The sequence below is a fragment of the Jaculus jaculus genome, chromosome 17 (genome assembly GCF_020740685.1).
Source record: "Jaculus jaculus isolate mJacJac1 chromosome 17, mJacJac1.mat.Y.cur, whole genome shotgun sequence".
Lineage (NCBI taxonomy): Eukaryota > Metazoa > Chordata > Mammalia > Rodentia > Dipodidae > Jaculus > Jaculus jaculus.
Window position 1 is genome coordinate 16333358 of NC_059118.1, and position 26141 is coordinate 16359498.

Below are 26141 nucleotides of genomic sequence, written 5' to 3' on the forward strand. Positions count from 1 at the left end.
TAGAAGGATCGCCATGAATTCGAAGCTACGCTGAGACAACATAGTGAATTCCAGGTTAGCCTGGACTGGATCAAGACTCTACCTCGAGAAAACAAAAATAAATTAATAATAATTATTATTATTATATTGTTTATATTATATAATATATCATATTAATATTAATTATATAATTAATTATATCAATTATATTTATTATTATTATTATTATAAGGGTAGGACTCCTTACAACATGCTCCCCCCAGACACAAAATGGCCTGGATATCCATGACCTCACAGTGCCTGACACTACCTACACAAGACCATCATAATAGGAGGAAAAGATGATGACATCAAAATAAAAGAGAGACTGATTGAGAGGGGGAGGGGATATGATGGAGAGTGGAGTTTCAAAGGGGAAAGTGGGGGGAAGGAAGGGCATTACCATGGGATATTTTTTATAATCATGGAAGTTGTTAATAAAAAAAATAATCTCATGGGCTGGAGAGATGACTTAGTGGTTAAGCACTTGCCTGTGAAGCCTAAGGACCCCGGTTCAAGGCTCGATTCCCCAGGGCCCACGTTAGCCAGATGCACATGGGGGCACACGCATCTGGAGTTCGTTTACAGTGGCTGGAGACCCTGGCGTGCCCATTTTCTCTCTCTCTCCCTCTGCCTCTTTCTCTATCACTTTCAAATAAATAAGTAAACATAAAAAATTTAAAAAAAAATCTCAGAGAGTTGCAGCCCAACATGGCCGACTGTAAGAATGCAGCCTGAGTTGTGGTGAGGGTAGTGAGCGACGGGGGTGTCCCTCTGGAGAGAGCACCAGGTCACCTCTTCCCACGGCCTCGCCATGACGACCTCTAGACAGGGCTGCTGCCCGCGCCCAATGTGTATTCCTCCATCATACGCTGACCTTGGCAAAGCTGCCAGAGACATTTTCAACAAAGGAGTTGGCTTTGGGTTGGTGAAGTTGGATGTGAAAACAAAGTCATGCAGTGGTGTGGGATTCTCAACATCTGGTTCATCTAATACAGACACTGGTAAAGTTACTGGGACTTTGGAGACCAAATATAAATGGTGTGAGTATGGCCTCACTTTCTCAGAAAAATGGAACTCTTGGAACAGAAATTGCAATTGAAGACCAGATATGTCAAGATTTGAAACTGACATTTGATACTACCTCCTCGCCAAGCATGGGAAAGGAGAGTGGTAAAATCAAGTCTTTGTACAAAAGGGAATGTATACATCTTGGTTGTGATGTTGACTTTGATTTTGCCGGACCGGCAATGCATGGCTCAGCTGTCTTTGGTTACGAGGGCTGGCTTGCTGGACACCAGATGACCCCTGACAGGGCCGAGTCAGAGCTGACGTGGAATAACTGCAGTGGGCTACGGGACTGGGGACTTCCAGTTACACACTAATGTCAGTGATGGGACCGAATTTGGAGAATCAATTTATCAGAAAGCATGCAAAGACCTTGACACTTCAGTAAACCTCGCTTGGACTTTGGGTACTCATTGTACCCACGTTGGCATTGATGCTAAATACCAGTTGAATCCCACTGCTTCTATTTCTGCAAAAGTCAACAATTTGAGTTTAATTGGAGTGGGCTACACTCAGACTCTGAGGCCTGGTGTGAAGTTCAAATTGTCGGCTCTGGTAGACAGGAAGAGCATTAATGCTCGAGGTCAAAAATTTGGGCTTGCCCTGGAATTGGAGGCTTAATCTAACTACAAGAAACCTCTGGGAATGGATATTGGAAGATTTGGCCTTAATATATTTCCATGTGACCAGCAGGTGTCTCCCGCCCTCCCCCAAGAAGGTGATCAAAACGAAGGATAGGAAGAGCTATATTTTAAATATGTAGACAGTTACATGTTAGCTGGTTTCTAGTTGAATTGTTTGCCAACTTACCAATGCTGCAGTCTTGCAGTCACCTATACATTATTTAAATGTATTTAACTGTTAAATGTGCTACCCAACAGTAATGAAATAGACCTCTAGGAAAACTGAAAAAAAAAAAGCCAGGCGTGATGGTGCATGCCTTTTATTCCAGCACTCGGGAGGTAGAGATAGGAGAATCACTGTGAGTTTGAGACTACATAGTGAGTTCCAGGTCAGCCTGGGCTAGAGTGCAACCCAACCTCCAAAAAGTAAAAAAAGTCTCAGGCTGGGGAGATGGTTTAGCAGTTAAGGTGCTTACCTGTAAAGTTCAAGGACCCAGGTTCAACTCTCCAGAACCCTCATAAGCCAGATACACAAGGAGATGCAAGCATGCAAGGTCATTGTGGGGGTTTGATGCAGGTGTCCCCCATAAACTTAGGTGTTCTGAATGCCATGTCCCCAGCTGATGGGAATTTGGGAATTAAACCCTCCTTGAGGCAGTGTGTTGTTGGGGGTGGGCTTATGGGTGTTATAGCCAGCTTCCTCTTGCCAGTGTTTGGCACACTCTCCTATTGCTATTGTCCATCTGATGTTGGCCAGGAAGTAATGTACACCCTCTGCTCATGTTATCATTTTTCCCTGCCATCATGGAGCTTCCCCTTGAACCTGTAAACCAAAACAAACCTTTGCCCCACAAGCTGCTCTTGGTTGGGCATTTGACTACAAAGCCAAAGGACCTCAGTTCGACTCCCTAGGACCCATGTAAGCCAGATGCACAAGGGGGCGTATGTGTCTGGAGTTCGTTTGCAGTGGCTGGAGGCCCTGGTGTGCCCATTCTCTCTCTTTAGCTCTCTGTCTTTCAAATAAATAAATAAATAAATAAATAAATAAAACTTTTTTTTTTTTTTTTTTTTGAGTTAGGGTCTCACTGTAGCCCGGGCTGACCTGGAATTCACTATGTAGTCTCAGGATGGCCTTGAACTCATGGTGATCCTCCTACCTCTGGGATTAAAGGCGTGAGCCACCATACCCAACTTTTTTTTTTTTTCGAGGTAGGGTCTCACTCTATCCTGGGCTGACCTGAAATTCACTCTAGTCTCAGGGTGGCCTCGAACTCACCGCAATCCTCTTATCTCTGCCTCCCGAGTGCTGGGACTAAAGATGTATTTTACCAAAACAAACTAAATTTCTTTTTTTTTTTAATTATTTTTTTTTGTTGTTCATTTTTTATTTATTTATTTGAGAGCGACAGACACAGAGAGAAAGACAGATAGAGGGAAAAAGAAAGAATGGGTGCGTCAGGGCTTCCAGCCACTGCAAACGAACTCCAGACGCGTGCACCCCCTTGTGCATCTGGCTAATGTGGGACCTGGGGAACCGAGCCTCGAACCGGGGTCCTTTGGCTTCACAGGCAAGCGCTTAACTGCTAAGCCATCTCTCCAGCCCTAAATTTCTATTTTTTTTTTAAGGCAGTCTGTGGTGTTTTGCCATGGCAGTCCAAGCTGATGGGTACACCGTGTCTAAGGTTTCAAACATGCCTAAACACAATATCTTCAACGAAGATGCGAATTCAGTTAGAATTGACAACAGGTACAGCGTGAACCTGACCCTAAGAAAACAGACAGTCTAGGGCTGGGGAGGTGATGGCTCAGAGGTTAAGAGCATGTGCCGTGCAAACATGAGGGCCTGATTTGCCTTGGGTTCGATTCCCTGGCACCATGCAAACAGCTGTGTGTGGCCATGTATGTCTAACCCCTGTCCTGTGGTGAGTAGAGACCAGAAAATCACAGGGACTCACGGGTCATCCAGTCTGACAGAAAACGACAGCTCCAGGTTCAGTGAAGGGAGAGTCTATCTGAAGGAAACAGGCAGATGAATGAAAAGAAGACACTGTGTGTTCTCCTCGGGCTTTCACACATGTGTGCACGGGCTCTACTTCTGCACACACATGTGCATACAGCACATATGAAAGAAGAGGAGAAAACAATGCTGAGTAGCTTTTAAAAAAGTTTTATTTCAAGAGCTTTTTGTTGTTGTTGTTTTGATTTGTTTTGTTTTTTTTTTTTTTACTGGTATTCCAAAAAAAGGTGGGTCAAAGTACAAAAAAAAAAAAAAAGGTCAGTTGAATAACAGCATAGGTTTAGAAATCACAGCTGCAAAAGCAATGCACAGATAGCACAAACAAACAAAACCATCCAATGTATGCAATCCTGTCCGGTTTCTTTGCTTAGTTAAGTATTTCTCTCTCCTGTATAAAACACATCAGAGCATGCCATGAGATCAGGAAAAGAAGAGTTGAACAAATGGGTTACAAGAAATAGACTCTGTACAAGAGGAGATCGTGTTCCTTCCCTGCCCCCGCCCCACCCCTGTTTGCCTCTCTTCTTGCTCTGCTCGCTTTAGGTTAAGTTATTCTGGAGACAGTTCACCTCCAAGTCGGCCTGGTCACCTTTGCCAGCCTCAAGTTTGGGTGACATGGAGTTCTGGATGTTAAAGGATTCCTCCTCCTTCAGGCAGGACTTGAGAGCTTCCTGGATTTTGTGGGGTGCGCTAGGATCCTCCTGGAAGAGGAGAAAGTTGGAGGCGGAGGGAAAGAGACAAGAGCAATCAGGTTTTCCTCCCCGGCTCAACGAGCACGGCCAAGCAGCTCCAAGACCGGAACGTGGCACACACCTTTAGTCCCAGTGCTTGGGAGGCACAGGTAGGAGGATCTCAATGAGTTCAAGGCCAGCCTCGGACTACAGAGAGAGTTCCAGGTCAGCCTGGGCTAGAGGGAGACCCTACCTTGAAAAACATAAACCAAAATAAAACAAGACGAGAATATCTCAAGTAATGCATTAGGCAGCTGCTTTTGAGAAAACCACCCTTTTCAAAAGCAAAGGCCATTTACATATAAGAAGTTCACAGGGCTGGAGAGATGGCTTAGTAGTTAAGATGGTTGCCTACAAAGCCAAAGGACCCAGGTTCCACTCCCCAGGACCCACATAAGCTAGATGCACAAGGGAGCACATGCATCTGGAGTTCATTTGCAATGGCTGGAGGCCCTGGCATGCCCAATTTCTCTCTCTCTACCTGCCTATTTCTGTATATATCTCTGAAATAAATAAATAAAAGTAAAAAAATCTTTAGGGCTGGAGAGATGGTTTAGCGGTTAAGTGTTTGCCTGTGAAGCCTAAGGACCCCAGTTCAAGGCTCGATTCCCCAGGACCCATGTTAGCCAGATGCACAAGGGGGTGCATGCGTCTGGAGTTTGTTTGCAGTGGCTAGAAGCCCTGGCACGCCCACTCCCCTCTCTTTCTCTCTGCCTCTTTCTCTCTTTGTCACTCTCAAATAAATAAATAAAAATAAAATAAATAAAATAAATAAAAAATCTTAAAAATTAAAGATAGATGGGCTGGAGGAATGGCTAAGATGTTTGCCTGAAAGCCAAAGGACCCAGGTTCAATTCCCCAGGACCCATGTTAGCCAAATGCACAAGGGGACACACATGTCTGGAGTTCATCTTCAGTAGCTAGAGGCCCTGGCAAGCCCATTCTCTCTTTCTCCCTCTTTCTCTGTCAAATAAATAATAAATATAAAATATTTCCATTATAAAAAAAGATAGATATAACCAAGCTAGATGTGGTGGCACATGCCTTTAATTCCAGTAGTTGGGAGGCAGAGGTAGGAGAATCGCCTTGAGTTCAAGGCCACCCTGAGATTACATAGTGAAGGTCAGCCTGGGCTACCGTGAGACCCTACCTCAAAAAACAAACAAGCAAGATCATGAGCCGGCTGGAATCTGAATGTGGGCCTGTATTCACATTTCCTCTTACAAGGGCACAGAAACTGCAGAGGCAAGGAGACAATCTCCGAATGTGAAGGGAAGAAGAGCTATGATATCATGAAGTAAAGCGAGGCCACATTGTAAGAGCTCATGGGATTTGGTGTTCAGATGAGGAAATTGCCAGCCAAGCCTGGTAGACTAAATTTATAATCGCAGCTACCCTGGAGTTAACATTAAGGCAGAGTAGGGCAAGCTCAAAGCCAGGCCGGACTATAGAGAAAACTGCCTTCAGGGCTGGGGATGGGGCTGGGGAATGAGAGAAGCAGATCCCAAAAGGAAGAAACCAAGGTACCCCAGCTAAGAACCTCCTGCAAAGAGAACAGGTGAGGGAGGAGTGTGTAAACCCAGACGGAGCTCTCTCAGCCTGCGTCGCCTCCAGAACTGATCCTATTAAGCCCAAGGTCACCGAATCCTACAGCAGAAGGCGCATCTGCCTTCAACTTGGCAGATGTAGCCAGCCACGAGGGAGCAGGACAGACATTTGGCATAAGTCCTGGGAACCATTTTACATCCCCTGCTCCCAGTGCGGTGCCCCAACCATATGGGCACCCTGTACCTCAAAGGTAACAGGGATTCAGATACAAACGTGATGGTTTTCCAAGGTAGGCTGACTTGGAATTCACTGTGTAGTCTCAGGGTGGCCTCAAACTCAAGGTGATCCTCCTATCTCTGCCTCTCAAGTGCTGGGATTAAAAGCATGTGCCACCACGCCCTGCTTCTCTCTCTCTGAAATAAATAATTATAAAAAAACAATAAAGTATGTGTGTGTTTCAGGTGATGAGATAGGGTCTCATGTAACCCAGGCTGGCCTTGAACTCATTTGACCTTGATCTCCTGATCTTTCTGTCTCTACATCTTAAGTGCTGGGATTACAGGTGTGCACTCTTGTGCCCAGCATTTGTGGGTATGTTTGGGTGTGAATAGGCATGGGGAGGCCAGAGGACAACCTTGGGTGTTGTTTCTCACGTACCATCCACTTCCCCTCCCACCACCATAAAACCTCTATTATTTCAATCTAGAGTCAGTAGTTTTAGTATTTGGTAATAGCAGCAATCATTCTTTTTATTTATTTACTATATGAAGCCACCTACCTTTTTAAAAAAAATATTTAATTTATTTGAGAGTGAAACAGACAGAGAAAGAAAGAGGCAAAGGGAGAGAGAATGGGAGCAGTAGGGTCTTCAGCCACTGCAAACAAACTCCAGATGCATGTGCCACCTTGTGCCTCTGGTTTGTGTGGGTACTGGGGAATTGAGCCTCAAACTGGGGTCCTTAGGCTTCATAGGCAAGCACTTAACTGCTAAGCCATCTACCTTTTAAAAAAATATTTTATTTTTATTTATTTATTAGAAACAGAGAGAAGGAGAGAGAGAAAATGGGTGCGCCAGGGCCTGTAGCCACTGCAAATGAGCTCCAGACCCATGCTCCATCATGTGCATCTGGCTAACGTGGGACCTGGAGAATTGAACCAGGGTCCTTAGGCTTCACAGGCACATACCTTAATAGCTAAGCCTTCTTTCCAGCCCCCCATCTACCTTTTTGTGAGACAAGGTCTCTCCCTGGCCCAGAGCTTACCAATTAAGCTAGACTGGACAGTGAGCTCCAGGGATCCACCTGTCTCTGCCTCTCCAGTGCTGCTCCACCATGGCCAACCTTTTTTTCTTTTTGTTTTATTTATTTATTTATTTATTTTTCTGACATAGGGTTTCAGTCTAGTCCAGGATGACCTGGAATTAACTATGCAGTTTCAGGGTGGCCTTGAACTCACAACGATTTTCTTACCTCTGCTTTAATTAAGGCATGCACCACCATACCTGGATTGTTTTTTTTTTTTGTTTTTTTTTTCCACATGGGTTCTGGGGATCAAACTCAGGTCCTCAAGCTTGCAAAGTGATAAACTATTTCACCAGCCCTCCCCTCCTTTTCTTTCCAGACAAGTTCTCACTATATAACCCAAGCTATTTTCTTTGTGGGGGTGGTTGGTTTCTAAAGTCTCAACTGATTAAACTCTCAGAAATCCTCATACCTCAGCCTCTCAAATTCTGGGATTTTTTTTTCTCTCTCTCTCTTTATCCCTCTATCTCTAATAAATAAAATGATTTTTAAAAACATATTTTAAGGGATGGAGAGATGGCCCAGTGGTTAAGGCGCTTGCCTGTGAAGCTTAAGGACCCAGGTTCGATGCTCCAGGTCCCATATTAACCAGATGCAAAAAGAGTTGCATGTGTCTGGAGTTCATGTGTAATGGCTAGAGGCCATGGCGTGTCCATTCTCTCTCTCTCTCTCTCCCTCTGTCCCTCTATCTCTAATAAATAAATAAACAAACAAATAAATAAAATCTTAAAAAATGTAAATTCTGGGATTATAGGCGAGAGCCACCATAGTTATTTCAGATACAGAACATGTGTGTCTTACAGGCAGGCCCACTTCATAGCACAGGTCTAGATCTAGAATGTTAAGGCATGATGAGCTCTGATACTTCATGACGTCAAAGGACTTTTTCTTTTATTACTATTATTATTTTTTTGTCTATTTTTCAAGATAAAGTCTTGCCCCAGCCCAGGCTAACCTGGAATTCACTATGTAGTTTCAGGGCAGCCTTGAACTCAAGGTGATCCTCCTACTTCTTTCTCCAAAGTGCTGGAATTAAAGGCATGCACCACCACAATCAGCCAAAGAGCTTTTTCAGATTTCTACATAAGCTACACTGTTCAAAAAAAAAAAAGGGGGGGGGTACGGGGGAGGCTGGTTTGACTCCCCAGGACCCATGTAAACCATATGCACAAGATGATACATGCATGTAGTTTGTTTTCAATGGCTGGAGCTGAAGGCCCTGGCATGCCCATTATCTCTCTCTTTGCCTCTTTCTTGCTTTCAAATAAATAATAAAATATTTTTAAATTTTATTTATTTATTTATTTGAGAGAGGGAAACAGGTAAAGTGAGAGAGAGAGAGAATGGGCACGTCAGGGCTTCCAGCCACTGCAAACAAACTCCAGATGCACATGCCCCCTTGTGTACCTGGCTTACACAGGTCCTGGGGAATTGAACTGAGGCCCTTTGGCTTTTCAGGCAAGTGCCTTAACCTCTAAGCCATCTCTCCAGCCCCTTATAAACGTCTTGCTCTTGCCCAGACTGACCTGAAATTCACTATGTAGTCTCAGGGTGGCCTTGAACTCACGGCACTACCTCTGCTTTCTGAGTACTGGGATTAAAGGCATGTGCTACCACACCCAGCTAAATAAAATTTAATTTATTTGTTTGAGAGAGAGAGAAAGAGGCAGACAGAGGGAGAGAGAATGGGTGCGCCAGGTCTCTGGTCACTGCAAATGAACTCCAGGCGCATGCAACATCTTGTGCATCTGGCTTACGTGTGTTCTGGGGAATCAAGCAGAGGTCTTTTGGTTTTGCAGGCAAGTGCCTTAACCACTAAGTTAACTCTCCAGCCCTATTTTTTTTTTAATTTATCTTATTTTATTTATTTTTTTGGGTTTTCGAGGTAGGGTCTCACTCTAGCTCAGGCTGACCTGGACTTCACTAGGTAGTCTCAGGGTGGCCTTGAACTCACAGCGATTCTCCTACCTCTGCCTCCCGAGTGCTGGGATTAAAGGCGTGCGCCACCACGTCTGGACCTGAATTTTTTTTTTTTTTAATAAAAAGACCTGAGAAGAAGCTGTGTGGTGGCTGACACCTGTAACTGGATTTGCTGCAAGTTCAAGACCAGCCATGACTACACAGTGAGACTCTGAAAAAAAAAAAACAAAAACAAAACCAAGCCCTCCCCGTAAGAATCCCTCCCCTGGGAAAGAACATAGACTAACATTGTCTACCCATGTTATGCTCACGTTGGCCCTGACCAGTGTGTCTTAATGTGCCAGTTAAGTTTTTAGGGGTCTTGGGCAGCGACACTGAGTGAGAGGTTCTCTATTGATCCCAAAGGACAGTCCCCATTTATTTCAATGGCCACCAGGAAATTCCCCAGGGATGCAAGCAGATGTGGAAAGTAAAAGACCATATTCTGACTTCTAAATCCTGAGTCACCCTAGAAAAAGCCCTCTGGTACCTGTAACTCAGCTTGCAAGGAGGTGACAAGTGTTCATCCCCCTCTTCCTTGCCCTCAGCTGACCTCCAAAGCTACCTGGAGATCTTATCCCTGAAACAGGACAAGAGTAAGAGGCATGCATAAAGAGAGATGAGAAGAAACAAGTTACCTGACAGACAACGTTATCATAGTGAGCCAAGGCACGGGCATGGGGGGAGGAGATACAGGGAGTGTCGCAAAGTTTCCTTACATTTGGGTGCGAGCCCTCGGCAATGGTGGAGAGGGAGAAGTTATCATTGTGGAGCTCAGATGGGGTCCGGAATTTGCTGATAGGACAGAAGAGAGAAGGGAAGATGTAAGTGAAATGATCTTGGTAAAATGCAAACCCAAACCGGGCGCAGTGGCGCACGCCTTTAATCCCAGCACTCGGGAGGCAGAGGTAGGAGGATTGCTGTGAGTTCGAGGCCACCCTGAGACTCCATAGTGAATTCCAGGTCAGCCTGGGCTAGAGTGAGACCCTACCTCAAAAACCAAAATAATAATAATAACAACAACAAATAAATGCAAAAACAGTCATGTCTCTGCTTCATGAGTCAAATACTGCATTTCATGAGATGCTAGAGATTAGAATACAAAGCACCATGATTTGACATACTGTTAAGAAAAAAAACTTGCGTGAAAGAAACTTGGGTTCTCTTGTTTGTAACCATCTTCAGAATCCCTGTCTTTACCGTAGTTTATAACTTTTTCTAATTTTAATAATCTGACTCAATGTTAGAATCATGCCTTTGATATTCTACTTTCCAAATAAATTCCCTTGTTTTACTAATAAAAGAAAAAAGAAAAAAAAAAAGACTTCTGCCACTTAAACCACCTTGGATTTTTTTTTCCAAGGTAGGTTCTCGCTCTAGCCCAGGCTGACCTGGAATTCCCTGTCATCTCAGGGTGGCTTCGAACTCACAGCGATCCTCCTATCTTTACTTCCAAAGGGCTGGAATTAAAGGCGTGCGCCACCACACCTGGCTTCACCTTAGATTTTTTTTTTAAGTTTTTTTTTTTTGTTGTTTATTTATTTGAAAGTGACAGACAGAGAAAGAGTGAGAGAGAAAGAGAGAGAGAGAATGGGCGCAGCAGGGCCTCTAGCCACTGCAAATGAACTCCAGACGTGTGCGCCCCCTTGTGCATCTGGCTAACGTGGGTCCTGGGGAATCGAGCCTCGAACCAGGGTCCTTAGGCTTCACAGGCAAGCATTTAACTGCTAAGCCATCTCTCCAGCCCACCTTGGATTTTTTATTATGTACTTGAAGTAGCTCATTTGGACCTTAAAGAACTAACACCGATATGAACAGTTATGACCGTGTTGGTGCATGCCAGGCAATTACAGCTGCAGCAAGACAACCATCTGGCTACCAGTGTTATGAGATGCCAGCGATTGTAAGACACAATCCAATTTCAGAGATGTTAATATGTGAGGAAAAATATGTGTCTTAGCATCAATAAATCGTCGTATCTGCAGTGCTCTGAGCCCATGTAGCGTTCTCAGAGGTAACTGGATGCGGGAATGAATGAACGTGTGGAAGAAATGTAGAAGAAAAAGTCTGCCAAAGGGCGAAGACCTAGAATGAGGTCCCCCCCCCTTCTGGCCATAGCTCTTGCTCTGCCACTTCCCTGGCAGCTGCTCTCCCACGACCACCCGTAGCTGTCCTGACTAAGGTGGTCCCCATCTCCCTGTCTCCTGCACACCCACTGCCTTGGAGGCATTTGAGATGAGGAGCTAAGGGTCCTGGCTTGTGTCTCTCTGGAGAGATCACGTGTATACATATGCCCCCGCCTCAATGCACAGGCACAATGGAGGGGCCCTTCCAGCCCCACAGCGGTTAACGAAAGGTCACAGGGCTGCTGCGTCTGCACACTGCATGGGTTTAGCCAGCACAGGAGCAACAGATGGTGTTTTGTCTTTTTCCCAGGACCAAGCCAAAGTCCGCCAGTCACATTCTCTGGGGGGGGGGGGGGGAGTCTTAGGCCAGGGGGATTAATGGGGCATGAGGATGAGAGGGTAAGTGAGGCCAGTTCTGCATTAATTGTCTCTCGGGTCTCAAGAAAACTGATGTCTCGTTTCTTCCTTTGGTGACCCTTGTAGCACTAAGAAAAAAAATGGGGGGGGGGGTATTTTGCTAAGTGCATAAGGTTATTTTTGAGCATTCAAAAAGTGGATTTAGCACTGGAGAGATGGCTTAGTGGTTAAGGCGCTTGCCTGCAAAGCCTGAGGACCCAGGTTCGATTCTCCAGTATCCACGTAGGCCAGATGCACGAGGGGGCACATGCATCTGGAGTTTGTTTGCAGTGACTGGAGGACCTGGCATGCCCATTCTCTCTCTCTCTCTCAAATAAATAAGTATTTTTTTTTTTTTTTAAAAAAGAAGTGGATTTAAGCCGGGCATGATGGCGCACACCTTTAATCCCAGCACTCAGGAGGCAGAGGTAGGTGGATCCCTGTGTGAGTTCAAGGCCACCCTGCACAAGACCACAGGCCGTTCCCCCCCCACCCCCAACCCGCGCCACCCGGGCTGCTCCCCAGCGCGTTCTGTGTATGGCTATGTAAACGGGAGGAGCCTGCAGCATGAGCAAAAAAGCTGGGGACCCATTGCGCCCTTGGGTCGGGGGCGGGCGAGGCCCGCGGGCAGGCGCAGACTCACTTGGTCCTCCGCAGCTTGCTGTTCTCCGTCTTGAGCAGATAGAGCTTTTTGGCGAAGAAGACGGTCATCATGAACAGCAGCAGCAGCACGAGGGCGGCGGAGCCGACGGCCACGCACATCACCTGGAAGTCCGTGACGATGGACTCGCAGCGCACGCCCTTGTGCCAGATGTAGTCCTGCGTGTTGCACCTGCAGGCACAGAATGGGCACCCCGGTGCTGGGCAAGGGCGGCCTTGCTCAAAACAAGGGTGTGGGTCCTGGGCTGGACGGATGGCTTAGCGGCTCAAGGCACTTGCCTGCAAAGCCAAAGGACCTCGGTTCCATCCCCCAGGACCCGTGTAAGCCAGATACACAAGGGAGAGCATGTGTCTGGAGTGCGTCTGCGGTGGCTGGATGCCCTGGTGCGCCCTTCTCTCCCTCTCCCTCTCTCTCTCTCTCTCTCTGCCTCTTTTTCCCGCTCTCAAATAAATAAATAAAAATAAAAATAAAATATTAAAAGAAAAACAAGGGCTGGAGAGGTGGCTTAGCGGTTAAGCGCTTGCCTGTGACGCCTAAGGACCCCGGTTCAAGGCTCAGTTCCCCAGATCCCACGTTAGCCAGATGCACAAGGGGGCGCACGCATCTGGAGTTCGTTTGCAGAGGCTGGAAGCCCTGGCGTGCCCATTCTGTCTCTCCCTCTATCTTTCTTTCTCTCTGTGTCTGCCGCTCTCAAATAAATAAATAAAATATTTAAAAAAAAAAAAGAAAAGAAAAGAAAAACAAGGGTGTGTGGCCCTGATGCCAACACTCATCTGGACAGCCTGCTCCTAGGGCTGCCTCGAGGAACTGAACTGGCCCCAGTCCATGCGTACTTCCCGGTGAGTGTTCTTCAGCAGTTTTTTTTAAAAACAATATTTTTGTTGATTATTTTTTATTTATTTATTTGAGAGTGACATAGAGAGAAAAGAGGCAGAGACAGAGAGATAGTGAGTGAGCCAATGGGTGTGCCAGGGCCTCCAGCCACTGTAAACGAACTCCAGACGCATGCACCCCCCTTGTGCATCCGGCTAATGTGGGTCCTGGGGAATCGAGCCTTGAACCGGGATCCTTAAGCTTCACAGGCAAGCGCTTAACTGCTAAGCCATCTCTCCAGCCCTCTTCACCAATCTTTAGCGCCGTTCTGTGGGATGGGCCAGGCAGCTCTGAGTCCATGATACAAACAGGTACGCAAGGCACAGAGAAACTGAGGAGATGCCTCCAGGTAATGTGACTCTTAAGTGACAGGGGGAAGGACCAGAATCATGGTCTTCTGCCCTTCAGCCTCAAAGAGTACAATCACAGGGAGTCTCAGACTTCTACCTGCCCTGCCTGTAGGTGAGAGTCAGATGAGAGGATACAAGATGGATGGGAGGGGCTGGAGGGATGGCTTAGCGGCTAAGGTGTTTTCCTGCAAAGCCAAAGGACACAGGTTCGGTTCCCCAGGACCCATGTTAGCCAGATGCACAAGGGGACACACACGTCTGGGGTTCATTTGCATTCTCTCTTTCTCCCTCTTTCTCTGTCAAATAAATAAATAAAAGTAAAATATTTTAAAAATCTTTTTAAAAAAAAGATGGATGGAGCTAAGGCTACAGGTACCAGAACCTGCCCTCCACACGCAACCCATTGGGCTGCTTTTGCATCCCCTTCTTCCTCTTCACATGGCCAGCCAGCCACTGAGAACTAACAGGATTGACAGAGAAGCACACACACACACACAGATGGACAGATTTCTCCTCTTAACCCCGTAGCCCCTAAAGTTCTGCCCCTCAAGCTTCTCATTACTATGAGAACTATGGCGCAGAGTGAGAACCAACCCTCTGGGTGGGTTTTTAGTCCTTTTGTTGAGTGACTTTCTCCTGCCCTTGGGGACATTCCCAGGCTCCAACTCTTCCAATGACATCGCTGTTTCCATGGGAACCAGGCTGCTTCAAAGAGGAAAAGATGTGGAAGGATACAGAGGCAGGCAAGGAGAGAGGACACAGGGTGAATTGGCAGACTAGGGAAAGGGGTGCAGAGACGAGGGAAATTATGCACCAGAGAAGTGGCCACTCCACACAGGGTGGGGAGAGGTGGCTAAGAAGGAATTCTGTTTTCCAGCCGAACCCCTTCCATCACTGAGGCTGCAGAAGGGCGGGCTGGGAAGCGGAGGGGGAGCCAGTCTGTTTAAGGTTGCCATGGAATGCAGACCCCTCTAAGTGGGGGGCCCTCTAGCTCAGTGTTCTCGAAAAGTTCTGCTGTGGCTCTGCAGTGGGTCAGGGTGACAGAGACAAAAGCACGCTGCAGTCTGCGGCTAAAGGCTCAGCAGTCTCCTGTGAGTGGAATGCAAAATAGTTTGCGAGAGCACTGGCCAGAGCTGGGTGTGCGCAGCTGGAGCCGGAGTCCAGGTTAGGGAGCCCCGGAGCCTGAACCTGGGACGTTAGCTAAGCCAGGGGGACTGACATGGGTCACGTGGAGACGCCCTTCTGGGTCAGGGACAGCAGAGCCATGCAGATGAGTGAGGAGGAGGATGCTACTCTCCCCCTCGGGGTTTGCCCCCAAGCTCTCCCTGTGGTTCTGGACACTTCCATAACTCCCCAGAGGCCTCAGGGGCTCTGAATTTTCACACTCCGATGGGGAGCTTACTTTGAAGGTGAAAATGTCACGTCTCCAGTCGGATGAAAAATGACGTTTGCAGACCCCATTGCTGCATGCTGCATAGTTCCTGGAACTCAAGTGTGAAGAATAAAACTACACAGTCCCTCCCTATTGCTGGTTGTCCCAACTCATTGGCCAGGTCTCACCATCAAAATTTCTGCCTTGAAGCTGGGTGTGGTGGCACATGCATTTAATCCCAGCACTTGGGAGGCAGAGGTAGGAGGATTGCTGTGTGAGTTCGAGGCTATCCTGAGACTCCATAGTGAATTCCAGGTTAACCCTGGGCTAGACTGAGACCCTACCTTGAAAAACAAAACAAACAAAAAATTCTGCCTTGGGGCTGGAGAGATGGCTTACCAGTTAAGGCATTTACCTGCAAAGCCAAAGGAGTCCAGTTGGATTTCCACATGAACCCGATGCACAAAGGAGGTGCATGTGTCTGGAGTTTGTTTGCAGTTTCCCATTCTCTCTCTCTCTCTTTTTCCTCTCTCACTCTGTCTCTCTGCTTCTCTCTCTCAAATAGATAAATATTTAAATAATATGCTTATACATTTTATTCTATTTTTTTTTATTATTTTGGTTTTTCGAGGTAGGGTCTCACTCTTGCTCAGGCTGACTTGGAATTCACTCTGTAGTCCCAGGATGACCTTGAATTCACAGCAAGATCCTCCTACCTCTGCCTCCCTAGTGCTAGGATTAAAGACATACAACAACACCTTTTTTTTTTTTTTTCTTTTGATACAAGGTCTCATGTGGTTCAGGATGGCCCTGAACTCACTGTATATAAGCCTGGCCTTGAACTTCTGATCCTCCTCATCTATCTACAACTGTGAGCCACCATTATGCTCAGCCATTACCATAATTTCTCTATTTTTATTTTTGGGGATTTTTGAGGTAGGGTCTCACTCTAGCCCAAGCTGACCCGGAATTCACTATGTAGTCTCAGGCTGGCCTCAAACTCATGGCGATCCTCCTACCTCTGCCTCCCAAGTGCTGAGATTGAAGGCGTGCGCCACCACGCTCAACCATAATTAATTTATTTATGGTTTTTTATTGCATGTGTGTGGGCACACAAGTGTGCATATATGCATTCACATACATGTGTGTGTATGTGTGGAGGCCAGAGGTTGATGTCAGTGTTTTCTCAATTGCTCTCTATTTTACTTGACACAGGATCTCTCACTGAACCAAGCGTTCACTGATTTGGCTAGTCTAAGCAGCCAGTTTATCCCAGGGATTTGCCTGTCTCCACCTCCTAAGTGCTGGAATTACAGGAATGAGCCACCATTTCTATGACATTTCTATGAATACTGGTGATCTAAACTCAGTCCCTCATGGCTGTGCGACAAACACTGACTGAGCCATCTCCGAAGCCTGGCCCCAATTATCATGATTTCTTTTTTTGTTTGTTTTTTGAGTACGGTCTCACGCTAGTCCAGGCTGACCTGTAATTCACTATGTAGTCTCAGGGTGGCCTTGAACTCATGGCGATCCTCCTCTGCCTCCTGACTACTGGGATTAAAAGTGTGCACCACCACGCCTGGCTAAGAGTAGTTTCTTTAAATCAAGAAACTATGATGAGGGCTGGACAGGTGGCTTAGCAGTTAAGTGCTTGCCTGTGAAGCCTAAGGACCCTAGTTTGAGGCTTGATTCCCCAGTCCCCATGTAAGCCAGATGCACAAAGTGGTGCATGCACCTGGAGTTTGTTTGCAGGGGCTGGAGGCCCTGATGCACCCAATCTCTCCCTCTGTCTCTCTCTCTGTCTCTCTCTCTGTCTCTCTCTCTCTCTCTCTCTCTCTCTCTCTCTCTCCCTGCCTCTTTCTCTGTCTGTTGCTCTCAAATAAGTAAAATAAAATAAATATTTTAAAAAATTATGATGAAGACAAGAGTGGTGGCTCACGCCTTTAATCCTAGCACTCGGGAGGCAGAGGTAGGAGGATCGCTGTGAGTTCAAGGCCACCCTGAGACTACATAGTGAATTCCAGGTCAGCCTGAGCTAGAGTGAGACCCTACCTCAAAAAAAAAAAAGAAAGAAAGAAAGAAAAGAAAAGAAAAAAGAAAGAAAGAGAAAAACTACTCTTGGTAATGGATGGATGGAAAGCTCCAACCACAAGTCATATTCTATACTGGTGACTATAGTGTCATGAATTTTGAGCTGGGCATGGTGGCTTACATCTTTAATCCCAGCACATAGGAGGCTGAGGCTTCTGCCTGCCCTGGTTTGAAGCCAGCTTGGACCAGAGGGAGACAATGCAACTAGGTTTGATGCCAAGGTGGAAACTCACTATTTTCTACATATTAGTCTAATAAAAATCTTTAAAAGGGAAGCTGGGTGTGGTGGCACACATCTTTAATCCCAGCACTTGGGAGGCAGAGGTAGGAGGATCGCCATAAATTGGAGGCCACCCAGAGCTTACTTAGTGAATCCCAGGTCAGCCTGGGCTAGAGTGAAATCCTACCTTGAAAAAACAATAAATAAATAAATACAAATCTTTAAAAGGAGATTTGAGTTCACACCTTTAATTCCAGCACTAGGGAGGCAGAGGTAGAAGGATCACTGTGAGTTTGAGGCCACCCTGAGACTACATAGTGAATTCTAGGTCAGCCTGGGCTAGAGCAAGACCCTACCTCAAAAAAAACAAGAAAAAGAGAGAGAGAGCTGAGGCCAGGTGTGATAGCACATGCTTGTGATCTCAGCACTTGGGAGGTAAAGGCAGGAGGATTAGGAGTTTAAGACCAGCCTGGGCTACATGAGACCTTGTCTTAAAAGCAACAACAAGCTGGGCATGGTGGTGCACACCTTTGATCCCAGCAGAGATAGGAGGATTGCTGTGAGTTCGAGGCCACCCTAAGACTACATAGTGAATTCCAGGTCAGGCTGGGCTAGAGTGAGACCTACCTCAAAAAAAAAAAAAAAAAAAAAAAGAATAAAATAAGCAACAAAGATCTGTAGATAACAGAAATGCTCCTAGAAGGCCTAATGGAGACATGACTCAAAGGAACCTGGGTGCTTTCCTCCACTTCTAAAGAACCATCCAGATCACCTTGACATGGGATCCTTCTATAGTAAGGCAGTGAACTCTCAAGCAGGTACATACCTACCTGTAAGGGCAGTTCCCAAGAGTGAGGTGACTGTAATAATTACTGATGAGGTACCTACAATATCCTGAAAGATATCTCCCATCCAAGGACTAACCAGGCCTGACCCTGCTTAGCTTCCAAGATCAGATGAAATCAGGGTGTTCTGGGTAGCATGGCCATGACATGTTTTTTTTGTTTTTGCTTTTTGAGGTAAGGTCTCACAGGCTGACCTGGAATTCACTATGTAGTGTCAGGCTATCCTCGAACTCCACTACCTGAAGGTTATCTAAGCTCTGCAAGCTTTTTGAAAGCGTTATGGATTTGTTATCCCAAGTATGAATCAGGGTAGAGAGAAGAAGGCCGCCACCCAAAGTCAAGAGCACCTTTGAGGACGTTCAGCTTGACTTCCCCTTGGGGAAGCAGCTCTCTTCTGGGTCTGCTCCCAGGGTTGTTACTTTGACTTCACGGGCCCATGTCCCCATCAGGGTCACCGGGCTTTCCTGGCACATACATTTGAGCTGGAAGGAGCAATCAGCAGTCACTCTTCCTCCAGAGCACAGTCCCAGGCCTGTTGACTAATTTACTAGTGTGGCCAGCACACTCCAGCAAACCCTGCAACTCCACAAAGGCCTTTCCAAAGCCCTTAGAGAAATTCTTTCACTCTCCCTTTACCATTGAATGGTTTGCATAAGGACACATAATGCTTAGATGACTTCCAAATTCAGACTTCTACAGTGAGATGACAGGAAGTATTTTTTTTTTTTTTTTTTTTTGAGACTGTAGCCCATGCTGGCTTGGAACTCATGACCCTCCTGCCTCAGCTTCTCATGTGCAGGGATTACAGACTTGTGTCACCATTCCTGGATAGGAAGTATATTTTCAGAAGAAACTTTACTGGGCAAGGTGGCGCATGCCTTTAATCCTAGCACTTGGGATGCAGTGGTAAGAGGACTAAGGTGAGTTTGAGGCCAGCTTGGAGGTATGGAGTGACTTCCGGCTAGCCCAAACTAGAAAAACACAAAAAAATAAAGAGAGATGGCTTAGTGCTTAAGGCACTTGCCTACAACGGCTAAGGATCCAGGTTTGATTTCCCAGTACCTACATAAGCCAGATGTACAAGGTGGCACATGTGTCTGGAGTTCCTTTGCAGTGGGTGGAGGCCCTGACACGCCCATTCTCTCTCTCTCTCTCCATCTCTTTCTCTCTCAAATACATAAGTAAAAGTAAAATATTAAAAAGAAGAAGAAGAGAGCTGGAGAGATGGCTTAGTGGTTAAGGCTCTTGCCTGCCAAGCCAAAGGACCCAGGTTTGATTCCCCAGGACCCACGTAAGTCAGATGCACAAAGAGCACATGCATTTGGAGTTAATTTGCAGTGGCTACAGGCCCTGGCACGCCCATTCTCTCTCTGTCTGTCTCTCTTCTCTCTTGCTCTATGCTTGCAAATATAAAAAAAAAATATTTATGGCACACACCTTTAATCCCAGCACTTGGGCGGGAGGCAGAGGTAGGATCACCACGAGTTCGAGGCCACCCTGAAGCTACATAGTGAATTCCAGGTCAGCCTGCACTAGTGAGATCCTACCTCAAAAAACCAAAACCAAACAAACAAAATTTAAAAAAAGAAAAAGAAGAAACCTGAGCAGGGTTTTTTTTTTGTTGATGTTGTTTTTACGTAGGGTCTCCCTCCAGCCCAGGCTGATCTGGAATTCACTATGGCCTCTAACTCTCAGAGAGCCTCCTACCTCTGCCTCCTGAGCACTGGGATTAAAGGTGTGAGCCATCATACCCAGCCATATCTTTTTTTTTTTTTTTTGAGACAGGATTTTACTACCTAACCCAGACTGGCTTCCAACTCCAGATCTTCCTGATTTAGCCTTCCCAGTGCTGAGATTATAGATATGTACCCACCATGCCTGCCTGGCTCTGAGTGGTATCTTTCTTTTTAAAAATAGTTTATTTTTATTTATTTATTTGACAGAGAAAGAGAGAGAGGGAGAGAGAATAGGTGTGCCAGGGCCTCCAGCCATTGCAAATGAACTCCAGACATGTGTGCCCCCTTGTGCATCTGGCTAACGTGGGTCCTGGGGAATTGAACCTGGGTCCTTTGGCTTTGCAGGCAAACGCCTTAACTGCTAGGCCATCCCTCCAGCCCAGTGAATCTTTCTTGACTTGGGAATTGGGTGAATGAATGTACACCGTCTTGGAAGTGGTGCTTCTCACATTCCATTACCTGCTGCGTGTGCCCCATCTCTACATTGCTCAGGGGCTGTCATACAAGCCCTGAATAGGTGTCTGCCACACCCTTACCTGCAGAAGGCCCCTATGTTCTCCACCAGGTAGCACTGGCCGCCATTGTGACAGTAACTTGGGAAGAGGTCGCACACTGACCGGCAGGAGCCATTATGCCGCACAAAGCCACTGCGACATTCCGTGCCATTTTCACCGGAGGCCAGGTCCCTGCCTGGTTCTCCTGGGTGGGGCCTAAGGGCGACGCTGCTGCCGGGGACCATGCCCAGGGTGTGCTGTGGAGGAACAGCATGCCACCGACTGGTGGGCTGGCCTGTCCCGGGCCCCACACCAGGCTTCTGGGAGGGCACGAGAAGGTCGTTTTCATCTTCCAGGTCTCCACCTCCTACTGCATCCTCTTCCTCCTCCTCTTCCTCCAGGTCATCGTAGAAGGACGTGGTGGGGTAGAAATCTGACTCATCAAAGGGCGTGAAGTCATCATATAAGTCAAGCAGGCTCCAGGAAGGGGTCTCTCCATCAGCGTCAGGGTGGTTCTCTGAGGTTCCTGGAGACCCTGGGAAGATGCCTAAGTCTGCACCACGACCCTCACTATCCAATCCTTCAAAGTAGTCAATGTCAATTATGTCTGAGGCTGGTTGGGTCTCTCGAGTGCCTTGAAGTGGGTAAGTGGCCTCTGACCCTTGAGGGTCTGGTGTGCTGCCTCCCAAGTTGAGCCAAACCTCCAAGGGGCTCTCCTTAGGAAGTTCGGGGCCTGGGCTCAGCTTGTCATGGGTAGTGGAGGAGGGAGGTCCGCTGGCTTCCGGAGCTTCAGGGGTAGCAGGGGGTATGGAAGACTGCCGATGGGCCTCATCGGGAGCCTGGAGTGTAGCTGGAAGGGCCTGGGCATCACCACTACCAGCTTCTGCAGTCACTCCACCCAGGCCCGGGCTATCTGCCTCCAGCCAGGTGGTACCAGTCACCGCAGCCGATGCCTCCAGTGCCTCCTCTGGCCCGACCCCAGGGCCCACCGCAGCCAGTTCACTGCCGGGCACCGTCCACGCGGTCTCATCTTCCCCAGCTGCTGGCAGGCCGGCTTCCTCCCGCGTGTCGTTGGCACGGGGCTCCCATGCCAGGCTGCTCTTCACCAGCTCTTCAGCCTCGATCGCGCTGCCCGCCTCGCGTGCTGTGGGCAGGTGGGGGAGGGGCGGGCACGAAGGGCAGAACGTCAAGGCGAGTGAAGGGGCCCTGGGCCCGCCCCGCTCCACTAGACTAGGTGCCCACTCCTAGGTTAAGGTTGCCAGAGCCACGCCCCACTTTAAAGCCCGCCCCCCCCCAAGCGGTGGACATACACCTTGCCTATGGTTTCCTGCGCGGATCCGCCCCAGACAGGACTCACATAATCCGAGAGGGTAAGTTAGGGCAGCGCCCCAATTCACCCCAGCACCCACCGCCCCCCCCCAAAAAATTCTGCCCATCTATGTCTTAGCTTCAGGGCCACGCCCCACCCACAAGGCCCCGCCCCCAGCGCGTGCAGAGCCCCGCCCCCAGCCCACCCTGCGGTCTGCACGCAGGGCCACGGGCTGCTCCCCTCCACCCATCTCCACCCGCCCACCCTCAGGGCCCCTTCCTCTCCTCCCAGCCGCCGTCCCCTGTTGGGGTCCCTACCTCCTCTCCCCACATCTCGAGCCAGGCAGTGCCCCGCCCCCTTGCCTCGGCTAGCGCTCTCTCTGTCCACCTGTCCCCGAAGCCAGCGACACCCCGGGCACCCGGGAGCTTGTGTGTGTGTGGGGGGGGGGGAGTGTGGGTTTGGGGGGGACGTCGGGGTTGCTGGGGTGTCCCACCTCCCCCACCCCGCCCCGCCCCCGCCCCGGCAGGGCGCCGTCGGTACCTACCCGGCACGGCCCCCGCGGTGACGATCAGCGTGGCCCCGAGCACCAGCACCAGCAGCAGCGGCAGCGGCAGCGGCGGCAGCGGCGGCGGCGGCGGCGGGGTCCCCCGGCCCGGAGCCCCGTCCCCGCCCCCGGCTCGGCCCATGGCGCGGTGTGCCGCCTCGTCGCCCGTGCCCCGGCCCGCCCGCCCGCCGCGCCTCCCGCCCGTGCTGCGGCCGCCTCAGCCCACCGTGGGCAGCGCGAGCAGCAGCCGCATGCCGCCGCCGTCCGCCGTCAGCCGCGGTCCTCCGCGCCGCGCCTCCTCCTCCTCCTCCTCCTCCTCCTCCTCCCGCTCCTCCCGCGCCGCCGCCGCCGCCGCCGCCGCCGCGCTCAGCGCCGCCCCCACCCCGCCCGCCCCGCCGCACGTAGAGCTGAGGACGCCGGCGGCGGGGGGCGGGAGGGGGGCAGACAGACAGACAGACAGACAGACAGACGGACTGACTCCTCGCTCGGGATGCAGAGGACAGACAGACAGACAGACAGACTGACTCCTCGCTCGGGATGCAGAGGACAGACAGACGGACTGGCTTCTCGCTCCGGGATGCCGAGGACAGACAGACAGATTGACTCCTCGCTCGGGACGTCGGGGACAGACAGACGGACGGACGGACGGACGGACAGACGGGGGCGGAGCGCAGCGCGTGGCAGTCGCGGGCAGGTGCACCGGGGGTGGGGGGAGCCGCGAGGAGCCCACCCGCGGGGCGCCGAGGCGGAGGCGGGGACGCGGCGGGCTCGGACACCCGCAGGCTCGGGGCGGGGCTCGGAAGGGTCGCGGTGGCGGGTGGAGGGAGCGGAAGCCCGTGCTCCTCGTGTTTAAACTAGTGAGGCCTGGGGAGTGCACGGAGGAGTTTGGGGTTTGTGTACCGAGCCCCCGTGTTCCGGGCAGGTGTCCGGGGACCCCACCAGAGCGGGGCGGAACCTGGCAAGGAAGGGAGCGACTGCGACGGCGACGACGACGACGACACGGCGACGATGGCCCAGACTAATCCGATCAGACCTAATCTGTCGGCAGCCAAAGCCATTAACTCGGATCCAGCACAGCCAGGTCCACCGAACACACATCAGTGGGGCAAAGGGGCGAGACCCTCCCCAAGCACGTCCTCCGTCACCTTGTCTGCCATCTGTGCCCAGCGTGCACCCCTGAATTCTGAATTCCTGACCAGAGATCTAACGTCCCCTAGGTGGCATGGGTCACCGAAGCTCCTGGGACAGGGTAGACAGGCGTTAGACTGGGCACCCCATTCACTGCTCACAGGGCAGCCCAGTATGTCCACAGCCCTATCAGGTGAAGAGGCAGAGTCATAGCTTTGCGTCCTAGCCGTCCTCATCTCCTCCCAACTAGATGGGCTGCTGTTGACCCAAATGACAATGGTCGGAGTCTCAGCCCAAGGACACGGGTCATCACTGGCATGTCAGCTCTGATTTCAGCTGGAGACCAACGAGGTGTTCAAGATGGAGATCTATCTCCCAACCAATCGGTCTCATGTCTCCTTGGCTCCAAGCTTCAGTTTCTCTCACCACTGTTCCGTCACCTATTTCAAGTCCCCTGCCTCCCCAGGCCTGGCAAACTCCTCATGCTAGCAGAGCTCCATTCCGATCCCTATTTACCCTCTCGGAGACCTGCTCAATCTGCCCAGTTAGGCACTCATGCCCTCTTCAGCGATAGGCACAGTGGTAACCTGCAGTGCACGTGGACCAGGCCTATGAAGGAACGGGCAAAAGCTCACCTGTTCCAGAACCCTGAATGTGGAGCTCTAGGCAAAAGAGGCTGTCTTCTTGTGGCTCAGTGGCTTCACGCTGCTTCCAAGGACAATAAAACATCTCTCTGAAATACTCTCGGCAAAGGTGCCAGGTAGAGTTTTTGCACTTACTGGCTAGAGACAGCAACCCGCCTTCACTTATCTCGACCTTCCTTTCTGCTTCCCTTGTACTGGGGTCCCCTTTCTTTGTATCCTCATTTCGTGGGAGGGGCAGGGGCGTTAAGAGTGGATGTTGGGGACTTGGGAGATGACTCAGTGGTTTAGGCTCTTGTCTGCAAACACTGATGACCCAGGCTCGATTCCCCAGAACCCACATAAAGCCAGATGCACAAAGTGGCACATGCTTCTGGAGTTCATTTGCAGCAGCTGGAGCCCCTGATGTACCAATTCTTTCTGCCTGTCTCTCTTCTCTCTCTCTCTCTCTCTCTGCTTGTAAAAAATAAATAAATAAAATAAAAATAAATAAATAAAGAGTGGAGCTGGAGAGATGGCTTAGCGGTTAAGGCGCTTGCCTGCAAAGCCAAAGGACCCAGGTTTGATTTCCCAGGCCCCATGTAAGCCAGATGCACAAGGGGGCGCATGCATCTGGTGTTTGTTTGCAGTGGCTGGATACCCTGGTGTGCCCATTCTCTCTCTCTCTCTCCCTCTGTCTGCCTCTGTTTCACTCAAATGAATGAAAATAGAATTAAAAAATAAATAAATAAAGAGTGGCTGTCGGGGCTGAGGAGTTAGCTGAGTACGTAACCTGCTTGCTTGTGCACAAGGAACCAGCTCCCCTAAGAAAGCCAGGCATAGAGGCTTCTTGTAACTTCAGTGCTAGGAGGGCAGAGATAAGGAATCCCTGGAGCTTACTAGCTAGCTAATCTAGCTGAGTTGGTGAGCTCCAGGTTCAGTGACAGAGACCTTGTCTCAAAAAATAAGGTAGAAGCCAGGTATGGTGGCACACAGTTTTAGTCCCAGCACGTGGAGACAGAGGTAGGAGGATCGCTGTGAGTTCGAGGCCACCCTGAGACTACAAAGTGAATTACAGGTCAGCCTGGGCTAGAGAGAACCTACCTTGAAAAACTAATAATAATAATGAATAATAAAATAATAAAATAAAGAGCCTGGGTGGCCGTGGTGTCACATGCCTTTAATCCTAGTGACAGGGGGTGGAGGATCACTGCGAGTTGGAGGCCGCTCTGAGACCACATAGAAAATTCCAAGTCAGCCTGAGCTACAGTGAGAACCTACCTACTTGGAAGCAACCCTCCCCTCAAAAAAAAAAAAAAAAAAACAAAACTAGTCAATGAGAGAACTATATCACTGTCAGTTCCCTCCATTCACACCATGTGCACCTGGGCAGCAGGACAGCCACTGAGCGGAGCTTACTCCAGGCCATTCACACCACTCACACCATGTGAATCTGGGCACCAGAGATCATTTCTGTGGCAAGGTTTCTTCATGCCTGTTTCCTAATGGGTTTGTCAACTTGCCTTCAGAGCCAAGGCAGGCATGAGGCCCAAGGACCACAGCCATGGCTGTGGCATGCATCTTTGTGCTTGGAAAGCCGTTGGCCTCACTACAGAAGAGCTGCTGTCCAGGCCAGTAGCTGCTCCAATTGCCACGGTGATGGTGGTGGAGACATTACTCAGTCTGGGTTGGAAACATCACCATTCTTGGTTTTAAACCCTCAGTTTTAGCCACTAACATTTTGGATACCTTAAGTCTTCTGATTTGCTTTTTAATTTTTAGTGTTTTAGGTAGGGTCTCACTCTAGCCCAGGCTGATCTGGAATTCACTATGTAGTCTTAGGGTGGCCTTGAATTCACAGTGAACCCCCTACCTCTGCCTCCCACGTGCTGGGATTAAAGGCAAGTGTAACCATGCATGGCTCTTTTTATTTTATATATATGTTTTTTTTTCATGGTAGGGTTTCATTCAAGTCCAGGCTGAACTGAAATTCACTCTGTAGTCTCAGGGTGGCCTCAGACTCATTGTGATCCTCCTACCCCTGCCTCTTGAGTGCTGGGATCAAAGGCATGCACCAGCACACCTGGCTCTTATTATTTATTTATTTA

At 49.0% G+C, this 26141-nt stretch overlaps 1 protein-coding gene and 1 pseudogene across 2 annotated transcripts; one reads left to right on the forward strand and one right to left on the reverse strand.

Moving 5' to 3' along the window:
* The first annotated feature begins 862 nt into the window (after positions 1–862).
* On the forward strand, positions 863–1707 carry LOC101594966 (annotated as a pseudogene).
* A 2250-nt stretch (positions 1708–3957) lies between these two features.
* Positions 3958–22427, reverse strand: Cspg5 (chondroitin sulfate proteoglycan 5). Of its 2 annotated transcripts, none has more exons than XM_045137076.1 (5): positions 22286–22427; positions 20475–21576; positions 12431–12619; positions 9985–10060; positions 3958–4427 (listed from the first exon to the last, which is right to left on the reverse strand). In XM_045137076.1, exons 1-5 carry the CDS (start codon positions 22425–22427, stop codon positions 4266–4268), a joined length of 1671 nt encoding a protein of 556 aa, XP_044993011.1. In that variant the 3' UTR covers positions 3958–4265. The 2 variants fall into 2 exon arrangements, with proteins under 2 accessions (XP_044993011.1, XP_044993010.1); XM_045137075.1 differs by having other exon boundaries at positions 9904–10060.
* Between the last annotated feature and the right edge of the window lie 3714 nt (positions 22428–26141).

What these genes read in the sequence shown, in the direction of transcription:
- Cspg5 (XM_045137075.1), bottom strand. Translation starts at nt 22,427, where the DNA reads ATGGGCCGAGCCGGGGGCGGGGACGGGGCTCCGGGCCGGGGGACCCCG. An exon ending in CACCGCGGGGGCCGTGCCGG is followed by an intron (nt 21,577 to 22,285) that starts GTAGGTACCGAC and finishes ACCTGCCCACAG; the next exon opens with CACGCGAGGCGGGCAGCGCG. An exon ending in AGCAAGCTGCGGAGGACCAA is followed by an intron (nt 10,061 to 12,430) that starts GTGAGTCTGCGC and finishes CTGTCCTATCAG; the next exon opens with CAAATTCCGGACCCCATCTG.